The sequence below is a fragment of the Myotis davidii genome, unplaced genomic scaffold (assembly GCF_000327345.1).
Source record: "Myotis davidii unplaced genomic scaffold, ASM32734v1 scaffold663, whole genome shotgun sequence".
In the NCBI taxonomy this organism is placed as follows: Eukaryota; Metazoa; Chordata; class Mammalia; order Chiroptera; family Vespertilionidae; genus Myotis; species Myotis davidii.
The window spans coordinates 713,144-734,689 of record NW_006295816.1 but is presented as its reverse complement, the minus strand read 5'-3'; the positions used below and the strand labels follow the sequence as shown (position 1 = coordinate 734,689).

The 21,546-nt window shown below is 45.8% G+C and overlaps 1 protein-coding gene across 2 annotated transcripts in view; it reads left to right on the top strand.

Annotated features, from left to right (window-relative positions):
- The first annotated feature begins 3,197 nt into the window (after positions 1 to 3,197).
- MAP4 (microtubule associated protein 4) overlaps positions 3,198 to 21,546 on the top strand; it is a 69,529-nt gene continuing 51,180 nt past the window's right edge. The window contains exons 1-4 of one of the 2 annotated variants that reach the window (XM_015568325.1): positions 3,219 to 3,335; positions 11,489 to 11,730; positions 16,883 to 16,951; positions 19,132 to 20,325. In XM_015568325.1, coding sequence (XP_015423811.1) covers positions 11,508 to 11,730; positions 16,883 to 16,951; positions 19,132 to 19,139 — 300 coding nt within the window. In that variant the 5' untranslated portion in view covers positions 3,219 to 3,335; positions 11,489 to 11,507 and the 3' untranslated portion in view covers positions 19,140 to 20,325. Of the gene's footprint in view, positions 3,336 to 11,488; positions 11,731 to 16,882; positions 16,952 to 19,131; positions 20,326 to 21,546 lie in introns of those variants that run through there. The other variant, XM_015568324.1, reaches the window with a different exon arrangement.

The window sequence follows — 21,546 nt, the reverse complement described above, 5'->3', positions numbered from 1 at the left end:
GGCTGCTTTGGTGGCTGTCGCTCCGGGGGGTGGCGGGGCCTGTGACCCACTTGGGGGAAGCCGAGGGTTGCTTTGTCGGTGCCAAATCTGCCATTTCTTTGTAAATGGCCAGGGTGTATCATGGCAGCTCCTGTGTTGAGCGTCTGCTCCCTGGTGGTCAGTGTGTGTCATGGTGACCGGTTGGATGGTTGGAGGGACACTTAGCATATTAGCCTTTTATATATATAGATGTTTAGGACTGCCATTCACCTGGAATTGATTTTTTTTATACAGTGTGAGGTAGATCTCAAAAGACATTTCCCCCAATAATTGGATCTCCAGTTGACACAGCACCATTTATTAAAAAGAGAGTTTTTTCTGCCCTGCTCTGCAGCGCCACATTTGTGGTAAATGGAGTGTGCACGTGTCGTGGTTCTGTTTTGAGCCTGTTCTCTTGTATTGGCCTCTTTCTTGGCGGTTGTGCCAGGATACAGTGTTATTAGCTGTAACTCGGGTATTGAGTTGTTCAAGCTTGCAGATCCTTACTGGTTTTTTGTACGTGCTGTGTCAGTTACGGGGAGGGGTGTGTTACAACATCCCCCCCCCCCCCCCCCGAAGTCCTCCCGAGGACTCATCCGTTTCTCCTCATTACTGTCAGTTTTATGCATGTTAAAATGGCTGTGTGTTAGGGCTATACAAGCTGAATATTTAATGTTGACAACTCTTCTTAGTGGATTAAACTTCTTGTTACTTTATGTATCCACTCCAGTCTGCTATGCTTGTTTGTTACACAGTTGACCCTTTTGTAGTAGATATGCTGGTGCCCTGTCTAGGTTCCCGTTACCACGGCGTGCACACGCCCCACCTCCTCCTGCTGTGAGGGTCAGCTGCCTGGGCCCAGCAGGTAGGGTCTGTCCCCCCCCTCCGCCGTGACTGCCTGACGAAGGGCCAGAGAGCAGGGTGGCTCCCGCCCTGATCTTCAGGGGGCTCGCTTTGCTCGGTGGAGAGGCTTTTCGTGATAAGACAGTTTTAAAGGCTAGCAGCCGGGAGGTGCGAACGCTCTACCCTTTATCGCTCTATCAGTTTCTCCAGCACCGAGTCATCTTAAAATTACGTACTTTCTTATACGTGGACAGAGTAGAGACTTACATTTGAATGACGTAAAGGTTTTAATATTGACACAGCGGTGCTAACCAACATCGATGGCCGCAGCTAATCTCTTGTATGAAAGCCTGTTTGTTGCTGCCGCGTTGCGTCATGTTGTTGTGCTTCTCTGCGAGCAGAGAGCTATTTTTGTGGCTCTGCCTCACGGTGACAAGACGGCCAGCGTGGAGGGCTGGCTGGTGTGGGGATGGCCTGTTGGCTTTCTGTCCATGAAGGTTCTGGCATGTGTTTGGAAAGTAGAAGAAACGAGGTGAATATTCTTTTTTTAAAAATATATTTTATTGATTTTTTACAGAGAGGATGGGAGAGAGAGAGTTAGAAACATCGATGAGAGAGAAACATCGATCAGCTGCCTCCTGCACACCCCCTACTGGGGATGTGCCCGCAACCCAGGTACATGCTCCTGACCGGAATCGAACCTGGGACCTTTCAGTCTGCAGGCCGACGCTCCATCCACTGAGCCAAACCGGTTTCGGCGAGGTGAATATTCTTAATTAGTGATGATCCTTCAGTCTGACTCGATTTATTCTTTCTCCAGTTCTGAAGAGTTTTTGTCGTTTTGACACCTCTGATTCATTTTGAAGTAGACCTTTAAAAAAATGTCACTTCCGTTGCACCATTTTAGAACCATTTAGAGTTTAGAGGGCGGGCCAACACAGCCTACAGCACGGCCAGACTGACCTGTCGAAGGTGATGGGTGTGAGTTTTGAGTGGCACCGGGAGGACAGATCCTAGGAAATAATCACAGGAGGCCGAGAGGGTGTGCACCGGGATTTCGCGACTGATGTACCAGGAGGGAGGGGAGCGGGCTCGCACCGTGCGCGCAGTGTCAGCATGGGGTGGGGGGAAGCCTTCCTCAGCCCCCAGGTCTGGGCCCGTCTGACATCAAGGAGACCTGCGACAGGTAAATGAGAGAAAATAACCAAATTTAGTACATGCCTTTGTATGGGAGCCCTGCATCCTGAGAGTCAGAGGCCCCTGTGCAGGGGGGTTCAGATACCGGCAGGGAGAACGGGTACACCAGACCTCCTGAGCGGGGCGTCAGGCCATGTGCCAGGCCACTGTAGAGAGAGCACACGGTCAGTGATTATTAGTTTTCCTGCCGTAGAGATAGGTAGAAGGTCATTTCTGATGTTAAGTCTTACCCAGGGCCAGGTTCCTAATTTAACTTCTTCTAGATAAGGAGGGAGCAGACGTTTCTTTTGAGTTCTCAGGGTTTGGGGTGCCTTTAGCCCGAAGCAGTCCATGCACCACAGAGGCACCCATGAGGGTGGCTCGTTCTGAACCTGTACGAAGTGGTAATGTCCGTGGCCTCTTGTAAAATGGCAGTTGTCTCATGGCACTAGGTGTAGGGTGACCCTCCATGGCACCTGCATGGATAGTTGTGGCAGGTGACAGGACTGCGTCTTCTAGGGCTGTGTGGCTTTGATAGCATACGAAAGAGTTTGGATTTCTTTTATTTTTAATAGGCATTAGGGTTCTTTAAATCAACGGATGTTTTCTTGGTGTTAGGACTCTTCCCAACTGCCTTAATCCTTTTAAGAAGAAAAGATGGGGCAAATGTAGAGGCAGGATCTATAAAATTCTAAGACTTGGCCAGTTTTGTCACACCCTCTGTTTCTGCTGCTCTCGGTCCCCTCTCAGGCTGGTCGTCCCCAGGCCCAGCTCCTGGCTACGTGACTTGTTTCCTCTGGCTCTTCCCTGCCGTTACAGGGGGGAGCTGTGGTTTTGAGCACGCCTGTAGAGATTAGTGGGTAAAGTAATTTCTGGATAGGTGTAAGCAAACTGATTTGTGTGTGTGTGTCTTGGACTGAGGAAGAATACATGGGATGAATAGTAAAGTTAAAAAACAACAACACTTTCTCTTTTTCCGAATTGGGGGCATTAGGCATTGAGAATCCTCTTAAAATTTGCCCTCTCTCTCTTTCTTTAACTGAGATAAAATTGAAGATTCACTCTTCAGGATGGCTGCTGCAGAAATGTAAGTGCTGTGTCATTGTGCCCACAGAATCAGTGCAGCAGACTCTCTGCATCACGTGGCCAACAGTGGGAGGTATCTGGTGCAGATTACTCTTCTTGGAGAAATAGATTTTAATCCACTCAGAAATGTAACAGGCAGGCGCCTCTTTAGAGACCTGCAGTGCATTCTGAAAGGACTGAAGGCAAGCTGCCAGCAGAGCTCCCGTGAGTAGGTAAGCGAGGCTCCTGTCTCGGGCGGCGAGGAGGTCTGTTCGGCGGGGCGTGTGCCTGTGTACGCAGTGTTTTTATATGTAGAGGACAGGGCTCCCGAAAACCGCAGTTGGAAAGGAGCTGTTTGTGTGGGGGACTACGTGGGAATAAAATGTGTCAGCGGGGTGGTGGCCTCAGCTCTTCTGGGAGTGAAGGGCTCTCTCCTGTTGCTAAAGAGGACGGGACAGACGGGAAGCCTGCGAGCCTGGAACTCCCATTCGTTTGTAATAATACAGCTGTTGTCCTTGACGTGTATAGGGAGGCACCTGGGGTGGCAAGTTAGTATGTTCTCCTGGAGTTTGGAGTTGTTTGCTTAGGACAGTCAAGATGTTGTGAACTGTCTGTCGCCATTGCCAGTCTGGTTTGGGGATGGGCAGGAGAAATTCAGATATCCTGGGGGATGTGTGCCTCCGAGCTGCAGGCGATGGTAGCTGAGTCCCCTAGATGTCTTTCCGAAAGATGTGGTTTTACTTAGACTAAAATAGAGTTGTGATTGAAAGTATAAACCAAGGTTTTCCAGTTAATTAAATTAAAAACAGAACACAGCTGCCAGACAAACGGGTCAGCTTGCTATGCCCTAAGTCTCTGAAGGATTCATTACCACAGATCTGAGGAGTGAAGGCCCCACTTAGTACCTGAAAGCTTGCTAGGCAAATGAAAAAAGCCTCGGGTCGCATGTGGCGTCTTTATGATGCAGGCTGCCCTCCCACGCCAGGGGACCGGTGGGCTGACCCGCACATGGGGACTGGCTGCTTTTCCCAGGCCTGAGGGGAGCACTGCCCTTCAGCCGCAGCACTCTCACCAATGTCCTGGGGAGCAGCTTGGTTGGTGGCTTCATGCAAAACAAAAGCATAGAAGAAAATATTAGCCCACATATCTCTCTAGTTCTGTTTCCTTGTCCATAACTCAACCTTCTACCCCCCCCCCCCCAAAAAAAAAACACCCACCAGGACAGATAATCACAGAACATTGAAATGAGAATTATGAGCAGTCTCCTACCTTTAAGAATTATTATTAAACATTTATTTATTAAACTAGAGGCCCAGTGCACAAAATTTGTGCACTGGACGGGGGAGCAGGGCGGGGGGCGGCCCTCAGCCTGGCCTGCACCCTCTCACAGTCCTGGAGCCCTTGGGGATTGTCCGACTGCCGAGGAGGTGGGAGAGGCTCCAGCCACCGCTGCTGCACTTGTCAGCCATGAGCCCGGCTTCTGGCTGAGAGGCGCTCCCCCTGTGGGAGTGCACTGACCACCAGGGGGCAGCTCCTGCATTGAGTGCCTGCCCCCTGGTGGTCAGTGCGTGTCATAGCGACTGGTTGTTCCACCGTTTGGTCAATTTGCATATTAGTCTTTTATTATATAGGATTGGTTATTTGAAACTCAGAATACAAAATTTCCCTTAGATAACAATGCTATAAAAAATGCTATAAATGAAAATTTTATTTCTAAACTCATCCTGGTTATTGAGAAGAATGTTTCTTTTTTCCTTCCAAAATTGTTAGGAGGCGGTATTTTGAAAGACATCAAACTTGTCCTTGGCCGTGGTATTACCTCCCTTTCCCTCCCTCCTAGGGCCCTCTTGCCCTCTCCTCCCAACTTTGCTATCTTTTCCAGATCGGCTTTGTTCCTTAAATATTCCATGTTGCTAAATTAGTTTTCTCTTTTCATACTAAACCCAGGAACTCAGACACTTTCTGTGGAATTTATCTCTGGAACCAGGAGGGAAGCTACTAGATAAGAAATGTTGTATTTTTATTTAACCCATCTCCCTTTTATTTATTTGTTTTATTTTTTTAAATATATTTTTATTGATTTCAAAGAGGGAGGGAGAGAAACATCAGTGATGAAAGACTCTTTGATTGGCTGCCTCCTGAACCCCCCCCCCCCACTGGGACTCAAGCCCGCCACCAGGGCGTGTGCCTTGACCGGGAATTGAACCCTGACCTCCTGGTTCATAGGTTGATGCTCAACCACTGAGCCACACCTGCCAGGCTATCCCTTCTCCTTTTTAAATTATGAAATAGGAGTCTATACTTTTTAAAAGAGGATGCTGGTTATCAAACGAATCTTGGTAGAAGTTTGGCTAATGTAACAGTAAAATAAAAATATAGTGTTATGAACAGTGATTGCTTATGTTGATGGAAATAAGGCTCTGTTCTTCTTTTTCACGAGTTTTCTTCTTCCACATTAACACCTGGGGTGGTAGGTGGGGGAGGACAGAGGCAACAACAGGCCATTTGCAAACTTGATGGCTAATTTTTCATCAGAAAGAATGAGCACAGATCCCAAGTGAATGACTATAGATAAGATGATTGACCTAAAATTTTCTAGAGGACTTCTAGGAGTTTAAAAAATGGTCCACACTTCCATGTATTTAAATCAGATAGGAGCACTATTTAATCTCTGTTTAAGCACTATTTAAGCACTATTTAATCACTTCAGACGTGTCGTCAGAACGAAACACTGTGTTATGTCATATCTTTTTGTCCATAAACTACATGACTAAACATTTTAATGCATAAATGAATATTAAGTGATCTCAAATGAGTCTGTATGAGAAATTTATTCATGAATTTATTAAAATCAATTTCTGTAGGCCTAGAAAATGTTTTTAGTTCAGTATTAACTTCTGAGTTTGTGATCTAAAGTGGACCATACCACAGAGCAGGTGCTGTGCCCTCATCGTAGATTCTTACGTGCTCTGTGTGAGTGCAGAGCTATGAATAGGAAGAGGGGAGTCGAGAGACTGAAATTCTCCCGTGCTTCACTGTCATGTCATGTCGTTTTCTGTTGCTTGTTTTCAAAACTCTCCTGAACAGCAGAGTTCACTTCAGACGTGTCATCAGAACGAAAGCGCCGATGCCTGAAGTGCTGTGTTGACAGCGGTTCTCTCGGTGCCGGTGCCGGCGGAAGATAGGGGCTTGCTCTCTGGCCGAGCAGTGTCAGGTCTGCTTTGATGTCAGCCAGCACTGGGCGGAGTTTCTTAACCTCTAGTGAGATTTGCTCACTCAGGGCCTGTGCACTGATGAGTTAGTTTTTAGTCCTCCTTTTGCTGAAAAGCTTTTTAATAAACCTAAACCCAGTTGTAATTGAGAGTACCTGACAGAAAATACTAACTTAATGATGCAAATTCACATTTACATTGAGGATCTATATGAAGTTTGTTTTATATTTCTAACTTAAGTGATGAAATGGAATTATAAGTAGCTTATATAGGCTAATCAAGCTCAGGAATCGTGTGACAGACCTTTCTCATTTTACAGATGAGGGAACTCAGCCCCGAAGGTGACTCACTCAAAGCCACAGTGAGAGTCAGAGTAAACGAGCGCTTCAGCGAAGCGGAGAGACTTCTGTACCCAGCTTTCTCTTCTTGCCTCCGATGAACAAATCCATTTAAAGTTAACTTTCTTTAGCTATATGAGTAAAAGACGAATAGTACAAATAGCGAGAGATATTTTTAAAAAGTAGATACTTATTCATTCACAAGGGTTTATTTTTGGATCTGACTATCCGGATTTGAGACTAACACTGTGTTATGTCATATCTTTTTGTCCATAAACTACATGACTAAACATTTTAATGCATAAATGAATATTAAGTGATCTCAAATGAGTCTGTATGAGAAATTTATTCATGAATTTATTAAAATCAATTCTGGAATACTTGCAGAACCATTTTAACAAATCTGTATGCACTTAAGGGAATTTATTGTACATGTTTTAGAAAGAATAACCACATTTGGGTGATCTCTTTAATGCACTGAAAACCGGGGCTTTAAGGAACCAGCACTTTCACTTCCAACACAGCACTAGCACTGCTGTGACAGGGCCGGTTTCCATAGGAGAGATCGTGTGTGTGTGTCTGTGTTTAAGTCACATTTCTCTATATTTGGTGACAGGAAAGAATGGCTGCACTGTTGAGTTGTGGATGCTGGTTTGTTGGCTAAATGCACACAGAGCCAAGTGACCTTCCCATTTTCCGACTAATTTTCTATCAATTTCACCTTGTTAGGCTGAATTTAAACTCTTGTTCATATTCCATGACTCGCATGCCAGCTCAGGAAGTGGTTTGGGAAGTGCTGGTGGTGGGGAATGGTGAGGGGAAAGGTGACAGTGGATAAAAGGCTGCTCTTGGAGAATCTGCACTCAGATAAATGAGGTTTAAAATGTGTCGCTGGATTTTCTGTATTTTCCCATGTCCTAAATTAGAAAAAGTTTGAGTAGATTGCGTGAAATAAGTGTCATAATTACATATTTCTGGCACAGATAAATCTGTTTGGCTCTTATTGTATATTGTTAAGGATAGTATAGGTGTCCTTTCAAATTCTCTTTGATTATGAAACTAATTATAGACATTCTTTATTGTTTTGGGTTCATAACAGTTTTCGTAGCCTAATTGATAATAATAATAGTTATCACAGGTAGGAAAGAAAAAAGCAATTACTTCTGTTGTTGTTAATCCTCACCTGAGGATATTTTTTCCATTGATTTTTAGAGAAAGTGGGAGGGAGAGAGGGAGGGTATGGGGAGGGGAGAGAGAGAGAGAGAGTGATAGACAGAAAGAGAGAGAGAGAGGAACATTGATGTTTAGAGAGACACATCGACTGGCTGCCTCCTGCTTGTGCCCCAACCAGGCCGGGGATGAACCTGCAACCCAGGTACATGCCCTTGGCCGGGAATCGACCCCGGGACCTTTTGTGTGTGGGCTGACGCTCTAACACTGAGCAACACCAGCCAAGGCAAAAAAGCAGTTCCTTTCTGTGGAACCTTTAACGTCAGACTTTGTCAGGCTTTTAAGAAGGTCTTCAGTGAGTCATTTTTTAGCATATTCCCTGTCAAGATCTGGAGTGACAATAATACCTGATATTGCTAAATAAAACTATTTTGTTAATTTTTTCCATCATTACTTTTGATTTATTTATATATTTATTTTTGGCTTTAGTTAACAGTTGGCCAGTGTGGTTTTTATTTTATCCTCACCTGAGGAATCTATATGTATATATATGGTATCCCTCCAAATGTATACATATATTAATATATTTATTGATTTTTAGGAGAGAGGATAGGAGAGAGAGAGAGAGAGAGAGAGAGAGAGAGAGATGAGAGAGAGAGAGGTGAGAGATAAACATTGATTGGTTGCCTCCTGTATGGGTGCTGATGGGATCGAACCTGCAATCTAGGTAGGTATGTACCATGGCTGGGAATGAACCTGAACCCGCAACCTTTTAGTGTATGGGATGATGCTCCAACCAACTGAGCCACCTGGCCAGGACCAACTATGCTTTTTTATAGGCTTTTTTATAAGATTTGATACAGGATATTTAAAAAGCTTATTCTTGAAAGAAGGAGAAGAGATTAGCCAAAGAACACACATACATGCATAGCCCATGCGCACAGATAACAGTGTGGTGATGGCCAGAGGGAGGAGGGTGGGGGCTGGGCGGAAGTGGATAAAGGATCAGAAAACGGGGGATATCTGTAATAGTGTCAACAATTAAAAATATATATATGTGTTTATTTCTAAAAACAACAACGTAACTTAATCTATTTATTAAAAGCATTGTAAGGTTTACATAGGACCTGCTCAAGCTCTTTTGTGATGGGAAATACTGTTCTAAAATCAGATAAAACTGCCCTGCCTCTCTCTCCCTCTCCCTTTCTCTCTGGAATAAATAAAAAATATATTTAAAGAAACATCAGTGAGAAGAGAGAATCATTGACCGGCACCTCCTGCATACCTCCATCGGGTTTTGAGCCCATAACCTGACTGGGAATCAAACAGTGACCTCCTAGTTCATGGTTTGACACTCAACCACAGAACCATTCCAGCAGGGCTATCATTACAATTTTTGAAAAGATTTTACTTAGAAGCCTATGCAAATTCAATATTCCCAAATCTTGGAATTTTATTTTAACTTGCAATTTTATATAATAAAAGCTTAATATGCAAATTGACCTAGCGGTGGAACGACCGTCGCTGTGATGTGCACTGACCCCCAGGGGGCAGACGCTCAACACAGGAGCTGCCCCAGCCTGCAGGCCTGCCTGGTGGTGGTGGCGAGTGGGCAGCGCCAGGCCAGCCAAGGCTGGTGCCAGCGGGGGCCCTGCCAGTTGCCCCACAGATTGGCCCTGATCGCTGGCTAGGCCTAGGGATCCTACCTGTGCATGAATTTCGTGCACCGGGCCTCTAGTTCTATAATATAAATAATATATAGTGAGTGTTCTCACTAGGATGAGGCCTTATGTATAGATATGTTTGTTGTTTTTTCTGGACACTTGCCTAGAAGTAAGTCTTGCTTTTGGGCTTATTCCCTCAGTGCTTTGTTTTGTGTCTAGAACTGAGCTTACAATCTGTGCTACCACTCTTACACTTTCTGCAACATTGAAACACACAGCAAAGCCTTTTAGATGGTGGACTTGGGAACTGGAGATGGGCTGGCTTCTGATGTTATAATGTTCTAAATGTATTTGCTTTGTGCGTATTTTATGACTGTGGTGGTGTCACAGCTTGGTCTCACGGAGAGCTAAGAAGAAATAATGATTGAAAAAGGATGCCTTTCATACTTGTCTCACAGGATAGAAAAAGTGGGAGGACAGTGTTTGGGGACAACGATAAAGAGAGTGACTACGCTTCCTGCTGCGTGCATTTCCTTTCCGGAGTAAATTCGTTGGAGAGGGGTAGACAGTGGAGGAGAGTTTGAAGGAGAGCCTGACCATGAGTGTCTTGAATCATAGTAAATTTTTTCTTTTTAAAAATTTAGGTTGGGGGAAGACTGTGTTCATTGAGATTGTTTATCAGCAGAAATAGATTGACTGCATCAGGCAAAAGGAAGATCGGAAGGTTGCTCACTTAGACTTGAGAAAGAAGACCCTCCCGTGGGCCTTTGAGGATGTAGTCATAAAACGGTCCTTTCTAACCATTGTCTTCTGATTGGCCGAACTCAGCCCTGTGCCTCCGGGGCATTGGTGTGAATGAGGGGTGGCGAGAAGAACACAGTCTGGGCAGACGGAAGCAGGAGCCATTGCGCTATTTGTCGTACATTTACCTGGTCAAGCTCAGACGTCTCTCTGTCCTTAGGTACTGGGAGTTCAGTTTATTATAGGCCTGTTGGCTCTTTTGACTGCATTACTGTGTATTTCCTTGGCTATTCAGTCACAGTTTTACCTATAATAGATTACACTTCTTAATTTCAGGTTATGTTTGAAAATTGAGAACCTGATATTTTGTAAAGATGATGATGTACATGACCACAGAGAACTACTCTTAGCTAATTAAGGGGGCACGTCTGTATTCTTCATGCCAGCCCAACCCAAGTGTAGCTTGGTGTGGACATAGCTATCCACAAGTGATTCATGAAGAAGCAGCACTTACCCCAGGATGAGGCCCATACTCACAGTGTTTGGTCAAGAAAGGTGACTTCATTTGCCTGATATAATGTAACCTTTTAAAAATATATATATACCAGGTATATATTTTTATTGATTTCAGAGAGGAAGGGAAAGGGAGAGAGAGAGAGAGAAATATCAATGATGAGAGAGAATCTTCAACTGGCTGCCTTCTGCATGCCCGCTACTGGGGATCGAGCTCACAACCCAGGCATATGCCCTTGACTGGAATCGAACCTGGACCCTTCAGTTGGCAGGCAGATGATGCTCTATCCACTGAGCCAAACTGGCTAGGGCAGTAAACCTTTTTAAAATGGGAATCTAATAATCTCATCTGACCTCTCTGTTTATTCTTTTTAAAGAATTATTCTGGGATCTGATTTGGAAATTAAGAGATGTGGAATATTTGAAAGGGTTATAAGACTTGAAATCAGAAGACCTGATTTGATTCTCAATGGGTGTAACCTCGGGTAAATTGACTTTTTAAAATACACTTCATGTTTCTTAGTAATGAAAAGGTCAGAATGGCACTTGCTCTGCTCGTTTCCCAGAGAGTGAGAAGAAAGTGTTACCTTGGCTAAGGCTGCTCCTGAGCTTTAATTCTCTAATTTGTAGAATGAGGTGTCCCTTTTGGATCCAGAGGTTTGGATATTATTGTTTGTTGTTTAAAAAACCGACAAGAATGTTTCCCCTTTGCAGAGCTCATCATATGAACATTTTCCCTCCTAACCAGGCAGTTGCAGTGGTGCAGAATGGCTGACCTCAGTCTTGCAGATGCATTAACAGAACCACCCCCAGAAATCGAGGGAGAGATTAAACGGGACTTTATCGCCACTCTGGAGGCAGAGGCCTATGATGATGTCGTGGGAGAAACTGTTGGAAAAACAGACTACATTCCTCTCCTGGATGTTGATGAGAAAACTGGGAATTCCGAGTCAAAGAAGAAGCCATGCCCAGATACTAGCCAGGTTGAAGGTAAGTAATTAAGCCAAACTGGGTATATAGGTGCAGAACGTAGATTAGGAATTACACTTTGGATTACAATCTTGGAAACCTTGAGGAAACGGAACTGAGTTGTTAAGTATAGGCCAGTAACTTTCCCTTAATCTAAACTTCTTTATTTGAAACCAAGGAGCTAGGTCCATACGCTTTAATAGACTGTGTGTTCATTATACTGTAGATTACTTTTTTAAAACTATATATGTTTTTATTGATTTCAGAGAGGAAGGGAGACGGAAAGAGAAATAGAAACATCAACAATGAAAGAGAATTATTGATTGGCTGCCTCCTGCAGGCCCCCTACTGGGGATGGAGCCCACAATCCAGGCATGTGTCCTTGACCGGAATCGAACCCGGGGCCCTTCAGTCTGCAGGCCAACACTCTATCCATTGAGCCAAACTGGCCAGGGCTCTGTGTAATGTTTTAATCTAAGATAGTGGTTCTCAAAGTATGGTCCTGTGACCAGCAGGTCAGTATTACTTAGGAGCTTGTTCAGGTTGCAATTCTTAGGCCCACGGGGAATGTGAGACTCTGGGGATGGGGCTCCGCAGTCTGCATCTCAACTAACTCCTGCTGGTGACCGGAGGCACGTCCCAGACGGAGAAGCTTGACCCAAGAGAACCTTGACCCAAGAGAACCTTGACCCAAGAGAACGGGTTCGCGTCGCGTCGGTCATAGAGAGGATGACAGCTGGATGCTGCAGAATGTTTTCTTGTTGAGCCTTCCCTTGCAGAGCATCACAACCAACTCTAGCTGGCCACCAGAGGGCGAGATTGGCACAGGCCTCACTGGCACAAGAAGGTGCCCTTGTGTTGGGACCATGCTGAACCTCTCCCATTCTGCCCAAGGACGCATGGCTCTCTTCCTCGCAGCACACACGACCTCGCAGCACGTTGCTGCTGCTCTTCTCTGCCAAACTGATTTGCCAGCTGTGGCACCCCAAAATCTATCGTGGAAAAAGAGATTTAAAAAACCAAGTAAATTAGAATATTCTTATATCTCAGAGCATGCGATAAGTTAAAAAAACAACACTTGTGTTGTCAGTGCTGTATGTGTTTTGATGAGAGACTTTTCATTTATGAAATGGGAGTCCCTCTGGGGAAATCCGTGAAAAAAGGCAATATAGCATCTTTGAATTCGGACTTGCCAGTAATGCACAGCATCCCAGTGATGAGTCCAGCAATTCTCGTCCGCAGGGAAGCGTGCAAGCCTTCTTCTTCCACTAAAACCTAATGCTTTTATGTTGCAGGGTTGTTTTTATTCTTCTCTCCCCGAGCTTAGAGTTTTAGGTCATTAGGTGTGTGTATGGTAGAATCTCAGTCTCTTTATTTTCAATTTTCTTGTAACCTTTGTTTTGCTGTTATTTCATTTTATTCTGATAAGTTGCTTGTATATTAGTTTCACAATTATGGCCTAGTTTAGTAATGTCATTTAAGCTAGATTTTTATATAAGGCAAAAGTAAATTTCAGGGTTTTCACAAGGTTGCTTTATAATTTAGTGATGGAATCTATAGTTATCTATAGTTGGGCTGTAGTTTAACCAATCTGTAGTCAATCAATCTGCAGTTATTAACAATGAGAATAATAGTTGTTTACATTTACTTAACAATTGGCACAGTACTGCCTCCAATATCATTGCACTTAGTCCTCATGATAACCATGGGAGGGAGGTATTGTCCCTTTTTCCAGTTGAGGCTATGAAGGCTATTAAGCACGAGGGATTTGCAATTGGTCATTTAGTTAATAGTGACAGAATCATAACCTGTGCCCAGAGGTTCTGATTTTAAACTTTTATATTCTTTCTGTGAAACCTTACTATCTTCATGCATACTTTCTGCTTGATTTAATGTCTCATAGATAAAGATTCACTTATTATTAGCCATACAAATATTATGTCCAGGAAAGGTAAGAATCTCATTTTATTTACATAAAGAGCATGAACGTGAGGACTCTGCTATGAATTCATATGCATTTTTAGTCTTCCACTTCTGTGTTCAACTCTACATCGTCTCCTCTCTGTTCAAACCTCCAGGACTTCTGTACTTGCTCCCCTGTTCATGTTTTCGATTGACCTTGAGAAAAGAGACTCAGTAGTCTCAACCGGAAGAACACTTCCATACACCTCTGCCCCCCTCCTCTCCTCTACCTTCACCTTGGCCTTTTACTCTGCTCTGCTCTTCTTGTTATGGGTGGACTGCTCGCACTCTAACTCAGGAGCACGACTCAGCAATGATCTCCTCTGTCTCCTGCATCCTCAGCGCCTCTCTTTTAACTGGGTCGTTCACCAGCATTAAACAGAACATAATCTTTTCCTTCATTGAAAAAAGGCTGTCTCAACCCCATGTTCATCTCATCAACTCACTTGTCTTCTCTGGAAAAGCGATCTCCCAATCCCTTTCCTCTCATTCTCTTTCAAACCCACTCCCATTTGACTTGCACTGATCCCGTGCCACCAGAACTGTTCCTCTTAGGGCACAAGACCTGTTTATTGTCAAGGATGACTCCAAGGGTTTGGGCCTGAGAAACTGAAAGGAAGGAATTTCATTAAAAAAGCAGCATGATATTTTTTTAAAGATTATGTTTTCATTGATTTTTTTAGAGAGAGAAGAAGGGAGAGGGATAGAGAAATGTCGATGAGATGAGAGAGAATTATCATCGTTCAGCTGCTTCCTGCAAGCCCCCTACTGGGGATAGAGTGCCGCCCTGGCATGTGCCCTGACCGGGAAATCGAACCCATGACCTCTTGGTTCCTGGGTCTAAGCTCAACTGCTGAGCCATACCGGCTGGGCAGCGTGATATATTTGTAAAAAAAATTTCTTTAAAATTTTTATTTGAAAATACATCTCTTAACTAATTTCTTTTGGGAAAAGAAAAAGAAATAGCACCAAGAGTTGTAGTTCATAATAATGGTCTCTAGACTAAAGAAAAGCAGAGCCTGGCCAGTGTGGCGCGGTTGGTTGGAGTGTCATCTCCTACACCGAAAGGTGGCGGGATCGATTCCCTCAGGACACATACCCAAGTTTCGGGTTCAGTCCCTGGGCATGTGCAGGAGGCAGCCAATCAGCGTTTCTCACTGAAGGCGATGCTCTTCTGTCCCTCCAGCTTTCTCGAAAAATCAATTTAAAAAAAGAAAGAAAGAAAAGCAAAGCAGATATTTCTTAAAAGAGGTTAATTGGTCAGGCTCTTTCTGCAGCTGAGAAATTCTGCATTGCACAGGGTAAAGATATCAAAGATACAAACTACCTACCTGTGAACGACCATCCTAACCCAGCTATCTTCGATGTCTTCCCCACCCTTTTCCTTCACCTAAAAGCTTCTGCTCTACTTCGGCACAGATTCCACCTGGGCTGGAGAACGTTTGTTTCTTACAAGCACGTTTCTGACTCTGGCAGTGGTGCAGACCTCTTTACACTGGCATGGCAGGGATCGCAGAAGCCCCCCCCCCTCCCCCGCACAGGCCCTCACCACCCTATTGTTTGTGTCCATGGGTAATGCATAAATGCATCCAATTCTTTGGATGATCTCCTCCCACCCAGCCACCCTCCCCCACCTTCCCTCTGAGATTCCACAGTCTGTTCCGTGCTTCTATGTCTCTGGATCTATTTTGTTCATTAGATTCCACATATGAGTGAGATCATGTGATACTTGTCTTTCTCTGACTGGCTGATTTCACTCAGCATAGCACTCAGTTAAAACATAGTAAAATTAGGGCCAGAGCATGATATTCATGCATGGGTAGGGTCCCTAGCGGCTGCCAGTTGCCGCCAGACCCTCCCTTCCCTGGCTGCTGGCTGCCAGCTGGGTCCTCCCTTTGCTCCGTGCCGCCCCCTGGTGGTCAGCGCACGTCATAGCAAGCGATTGAACTCTCGGTTGGTTGAACTCCTGAGGGTGCACTTTTATATATATCCTCCTATATATATAAAAGCCTAATATGCTAAGTGTCTGGTCATCCCATGACCGGTTGACTGTTCAACCAATCAAAGTGGAATATACTAATGTTATGCTAAGTCCGCTCAGCTGCTTGCTATGATGTACACTGACCACCACCAGTAGGTTAGCTTGCTGCTGGGGACCGGCCTATTGTGACTGGGTGAGATGGGGCTGGACATGCCCCGGAGCCCTCTTGTGGTTCCCCCCCCCTGCCCCGTCATGCACCAGTGGGGTCCCTCAGCCTGGCCTGCACCCTCTTGCAATCCGGGACCCCTCGGGGGATTTCGGAGAGCCAGTTTTGGCAGAATCCTGCAGGCCACTCCCCTCAGGAGGGTGCGATGCAGGGCACTTCTTGGGGGATGTCAGAGAGCTGGTTTTGGCCCAATCCTGCAGGCCACTCCCCTCAGGAGGGTGCCAGATGCAGGGCTCATGGCTGGTGAGCACCGCTACGGTGGCGTTAGCCTCTCCCAATCGGGCCTGATTAGTCATGAGCCCATGGCAGGTGCAGTGGGGCCAGGACGAACGGGAGCGGGAGGTAGGAGCTACAGGCGGCGTTGGACTGCGGGTTTTGGCCCGATCCCCACAGGCCACCCCGAGGGACCCCACCTGTGCAGAATTCATGCACTGGGCCTCTGGTAGGTAATATGACCATTCAGTTCGCCAGAGAAAACAGCGGGGTGGCAAATAAACACCTGGAAAGACACTCAGCATCTTTATCTACTAGAGGATGAGGCCAGCTCTGCTTCAGTAGAACAGAATGTGGAAGAGGAAGCCCTGAGCTTCCAGGTGCTGCTGGCCTCCCTGCCTCCCTCAGGGCCAGGAGCGTGGTGGTGCCGGGGCTTTTCGTGGGGCTGTTGTCCGTGGCCCTGGCCCTGGGGGTCGGTTTGAATTGCAGAGAGCACACCAGTGGTGCTGCATGATGTTTATTGAAGCTGATGCTGACCTGACAGCTGACAGGACAGAAAGGCTTCGGCTGCAGTCAGGAAGCCCCCCTCTGGGCGTGCTCACCAAGAGGGGCTGTGCGCATGAGTCACAGTTCTCTTCCGTCGGGTTTCCTTCCATTGGGTCTTTACATTTTGGACTGATTTTTACCTGCTTTAAGTTAATGCTGCGACACAAACTCCTGGTGAGATAGTGGTTGGATTTGTTTGTCATGTTTTATTCGTCACATGGTGGTCTTCTTCGTGCCGGTTGCAGGTGCTCCATCTCCTAGAGCAGCAGTGCTGGCCAACGGCGACCACGGGACGCAAGGGAACGACACTGCAGGTAAGGGATCCCGGATTCCCCTCTCACAGTGCACACCTGGGTCAGCTCCTTGCGGAGGGTGATAATGGAAGCAGATGGGTCATTCTGTGATAAGGGTATTGTTGTTCTTGTTGGGTGTGTTTAAACCTAGGGCAGCGGTCCTCAACCTGTGGGTTGCGACCCCTTTGGCGGTCGAACGACCCTTTCACAGGGGTCGCCTAAGACCATCCTGCATATCAGATATTTACATTATGATTCATAACAGTAGCAACATTACAGCTATGAAGTAGCAACGATAATAATTTTATGGCTGGGTCACAACATGGGGAACTGTATTTAAAGGGCCAGAAGGTTGAGAACCACTGACCTAGGGCATTTGCCCCCTAACATCTCCAGCAGTGGAAAGGGAAGAGTGAATTTCCTTTGATATTCTTTGAATATTTGGTGTAGTTGTACCAAACAAGAACTGATGGACCTTAAAAATATGCTGTTAGAGGCAGAATAGTCGTCATGGAGATAAGGCCTCCGGTCCCGCCAGCTCTGCAGGCAGGTCTCTCCCCTGAACACACTGCACTCAGAGTGCTCCCATGGCTCCGCATAGGGAACCTGTGAGCTGAGGATTAAAGTTCTTTTCTTCTCTCCTTTGCCCTCAGTCTGTTTTTTCTTTATTTTCCTCTTAACTGTTCATTTTGAAATCTGTCTCTGACTCTAACTCCTAGCCTGTGACTAGGGCTTTGATGTTCTGTCAGCTAGCACTGAGTGCCTGTGGGTCCACCTCACACCCAGCACCACCCCTGCCCCAGTGTATTTGCAGTGAGCGAAGTTTTGAAAGCAGCGGCCCACGCCGCAGGGTTACATGTCTGTTCCCGAGGGAGCTGGTAGGAAGTGGTGCTGGATTGGGATGCTGACCGCACTTCGCTTGCAGTTGTGATCAGGCTGGCACTGTTGGCCCAGACAGTCTTCTCTGTCACCGACAATGTGCCCTCGCGACGGGGCGGACGTTGGGTTCACATGTCCGTGTGGACAGAAACGAGCGTGGCCTGGCCTAGTTCTCCTCTTGGACGCAGACCTCAGCCTCGAGAGCCTTCCCTTCCGGCACTGCCGGGCTCAGTGCTGGAGCTCCCAGGCGCCTTGGCCGGCCACCGCAGCTCCTCCAGGATGTAATTGTCACTCTGTGGCCTTTCGAACTGTGGCATCTGTCTCTGTTCCTCAGACTTACTGATGCCTCGGTTCTGTTTGTTGTGATTGTTAGTTTTATCCAGTGACTTCGCATCCTTACTAGCAACTCATGAATTAGAGCTCTCCACGTGAAAAGCAAGAAGCAACCTGAAGTGCCACCGAAGTTTTGTGAAATGAAATTTTCGTATGTCTTTGATAATCGTTGTTATATGTGGTTCTGGCAGTTTCTGTGCCGGCTTTGAAAACAGTCATCTGTATCATTTGGTTTTAAGAAAACATTTGTGATTCAAGAAGAAGCTTGAGCATGAACTTTAAACACGAGCAGATGTAACGGTTCTTAACCAGGAGACAGCGTGAGGGGATTGATTGATGAGCTAGTGAAAGGGCGATGCCGTTTCCTCCAGGAAGGGAACCGCCGTCACAGCTGGAGCGGTTTCTTCTCCAGCAGGAGGCCAGGTCTGAGCGCACTCTATGTAGCAATCGCTTCCCAGGGCCAGTCTCACTAGGGCAGGAAACAAGGACGGGAAACCATACAGCTAGGCCTTACGGTCCCAAGACTTGCTTCCCCGGTTGCAAACCAGAACCCGCTGGCTGTGCGCTCCCAGGGGGATGAAGAGAGCAGGTCCTCTTTCCCCCCGGGGAGGACAGTCGCACCCTGGAAGGGGTTTGTGTCGAACTGGACACTGGACCGCACGAGTGTCCATGCTCCTATGTTCCACGTTCCATGTGGTTCTGGCAGTTTGGTTGGGGTGGGAAGGAGTGGGGGAAGGAGGGTGCATGTTTCTGGAGCATGCGTGACTTCACTCTCGTTTGGCCATCGCTAACGGCGCCACTTGGAAAACTCCCATTTCTGTTTCCTTCAGAACGTGACCTCCCGGCCTCAGAGCAGCGCAGCCCCCTGGTAGCATAGGAAGGGTTAATGCGCCTCCTGCTGTGTTGAACTTGCTGTTGACTAATGACCTGTGCTTTTCTGCCCCTTCCTCTCCTTCCTCCTCCTCCCTCCTCTCTGTTTCTCCTCCTAGAAGCCTAGTGTCTCTGAGCACGGGGGCTGCGGACCACCCGACCAGTGGCCTTTCCTAGCACCGCACACTCCTAACCTTCAGAATCCGCAGAGCTTTGCTTCCCCGGGACGCGTAGAGGAGAAGCCGAGGGTGGTTCTGCGGGGCTTTCTGCTGATGCTGAGCAGCCACCTGCCTCCTTGTCCTCTGAGGGCTCGCGGGAGCCCTGCCCTGTGAACACCAAGTACAAATGGAGTCTCATTCTGGTCTCTTTATTTATAAGGGTCACCTGATGTTTCTCATTTCTGGTTCTCTTTTTCAATTCATTTTATCATTTAATTCGCTCTCACATTTTTCTTTTCTTTAAACATTTTTAGTTGGCGTTTTCATTGGGTTTTCAGATCTCCCACCCAAATCAGGATATGGTAACACGGAAAAGAACGTGAGCTTTCGAAAGGGCGTGAGTCCACCAGACGGCAGGGACCCTCCTCCCCTTGCTCTCTCCCTCCGTGAGCTGACTTAGGGAAGGGGATTCGCTTAGGCACCGCATTTCTCTCTCCCTTACTAAGAGCTGAGTGATGCTGCTACTTAATGTAGAGGTTTCTAACTTAGAGGAGCTCTCATGAAACTTTGAAAAGTATTTCCTCAAATTAAAATCGTCCTTTGTTAGTTGCAAGTTGGGCCAAAATAGTTTCTATTTGAAATGATCTATTTGTCTAGGTTTAGATTCTCCTGAAAATTTAACAATCTTATTATTGTGTGTGGAATTTTATAAGCAAAATTACTTTCTTCACATGATCATGAACTGTGAGAAGTTAAAGAAATGGAATCCAGTATTGTTAGAATACTGAGCTGTTGATACAGGAAGAAAATAACTTCTCCTGGAACAACACAAGATGAAACTAAATGGGGACACATTGAAGGCCAGCAGTTGATCAGGTCTCGTGGAGGGACTGTCTGCTTGGACTCAGTCTCCGTTTGGGATTAGTATCCTTTGCTCTCGGCAGGTGCCAGGGCTTGGGGCCAGGCAAAGCCCCGGATGTCAGGTCCTTCACGAACGTTAGCATCTATGTTCACACGTTCTGAGGATTGTCTGATGGGACTTTCTTATTTCCGTTTCTCGTTTTCCCAGACTGATAGCTAACAATTCTGGAAGCATTTGGGATAAGTACGATGGAACCTTTCAAATGACAAGCTGTGATTGGATCTTTACAAATAGAATATAAAACATGGGCCATGTTTTGAAATCTTAGAGGAATTCTGGTTTAAGATCTGGAATGCGAAATACTTTTAAGATTATTTTTTTGTTAATCCTTACCTGATGATATTTTTTCCAGTTTTCTAGAGAGAGTGGGAGGGAGGGAGGATGGAGAGAGAAATAGAGAAACCTTGATGTGAGATAGATACTTCTATTGGTTATATCCTGTGCGCACTCTTAACTGGGGCTGGCGAAGTATGTGCCCTTGACCAGGAATCGAACCCGCGACCCTTTGGTCTGCAGGCGGATGCTCTAACCACTGAGAAACCCGGCTAGGGCACTTTTTAAATTTTTTTTATCCTCTTACAGACTGTGCATGTTTTTATAATCACTAAGCTACTGATTATTTCAGATTAAAATAAATGTCACTGTGCTCTGAGGAAGAGTTTGAGGTGTGCATAGTTTAGATCTTCTTATCCAGAACTGCCTCTGGAGCGGTGAAGCCAGAATATTCTGAAAGTTTACCTGAGCCCCTACAGTGACTCCTGGTGGTTTCTCTGCCAAGAGTTCCTTCCGTGGGTTCTGGTGAGAAGACGCGTGAGGGAAGCACGTTTAAAGGGAGGAGCTTATTTTTACTTCTAAGGGTTTGATCACACATGGAAGCCGTGACCATGGGAACCACACCATGAAATAAAACACAGCTCTTTCACTTTGATGTGTGGCCATTTGTTTCCTGGTGGAGATTTTTGGTGAGAGAACTTTTTACAACTGGTAGTGCTAACTTTTTAAAAGTGTGTTTGGCATCTGTCACTTCCAACCAGTCCCTGCAGTTGATGTGAATGACAGGCGGGTGGAGAAGCCTGGTGAGCCCTGCTGTGGCAGTGGTCAGGGTGCACGCACTCCATTGTTGCCCTGATTCTACTTTTATTTCCATCTTGTTTTGTGTTTGTTTTGTTTGAAGTTTATTTTTATCTAAGAGTGTTTTTTTAATTTATGAAATTGAAAATTTCTACTAACAGCCTGCTAAAATTTATATATTGTTAGCTCACTCTATTGCACTTGGATGTTTCATTTTGAAAGAAATAAATTTTGTTTTACATACAGCTTTATATGAAGTAGCCAGTCCTGCCATGAAATGCTGTGTTGCCATGATGGTTATACCTGAGTGGCCCAATATTTCACTGCTGAGATGACCAGGCTGGTTAGGATTGCTCTGTTGAAATGTGTTGTTTCTTATATGT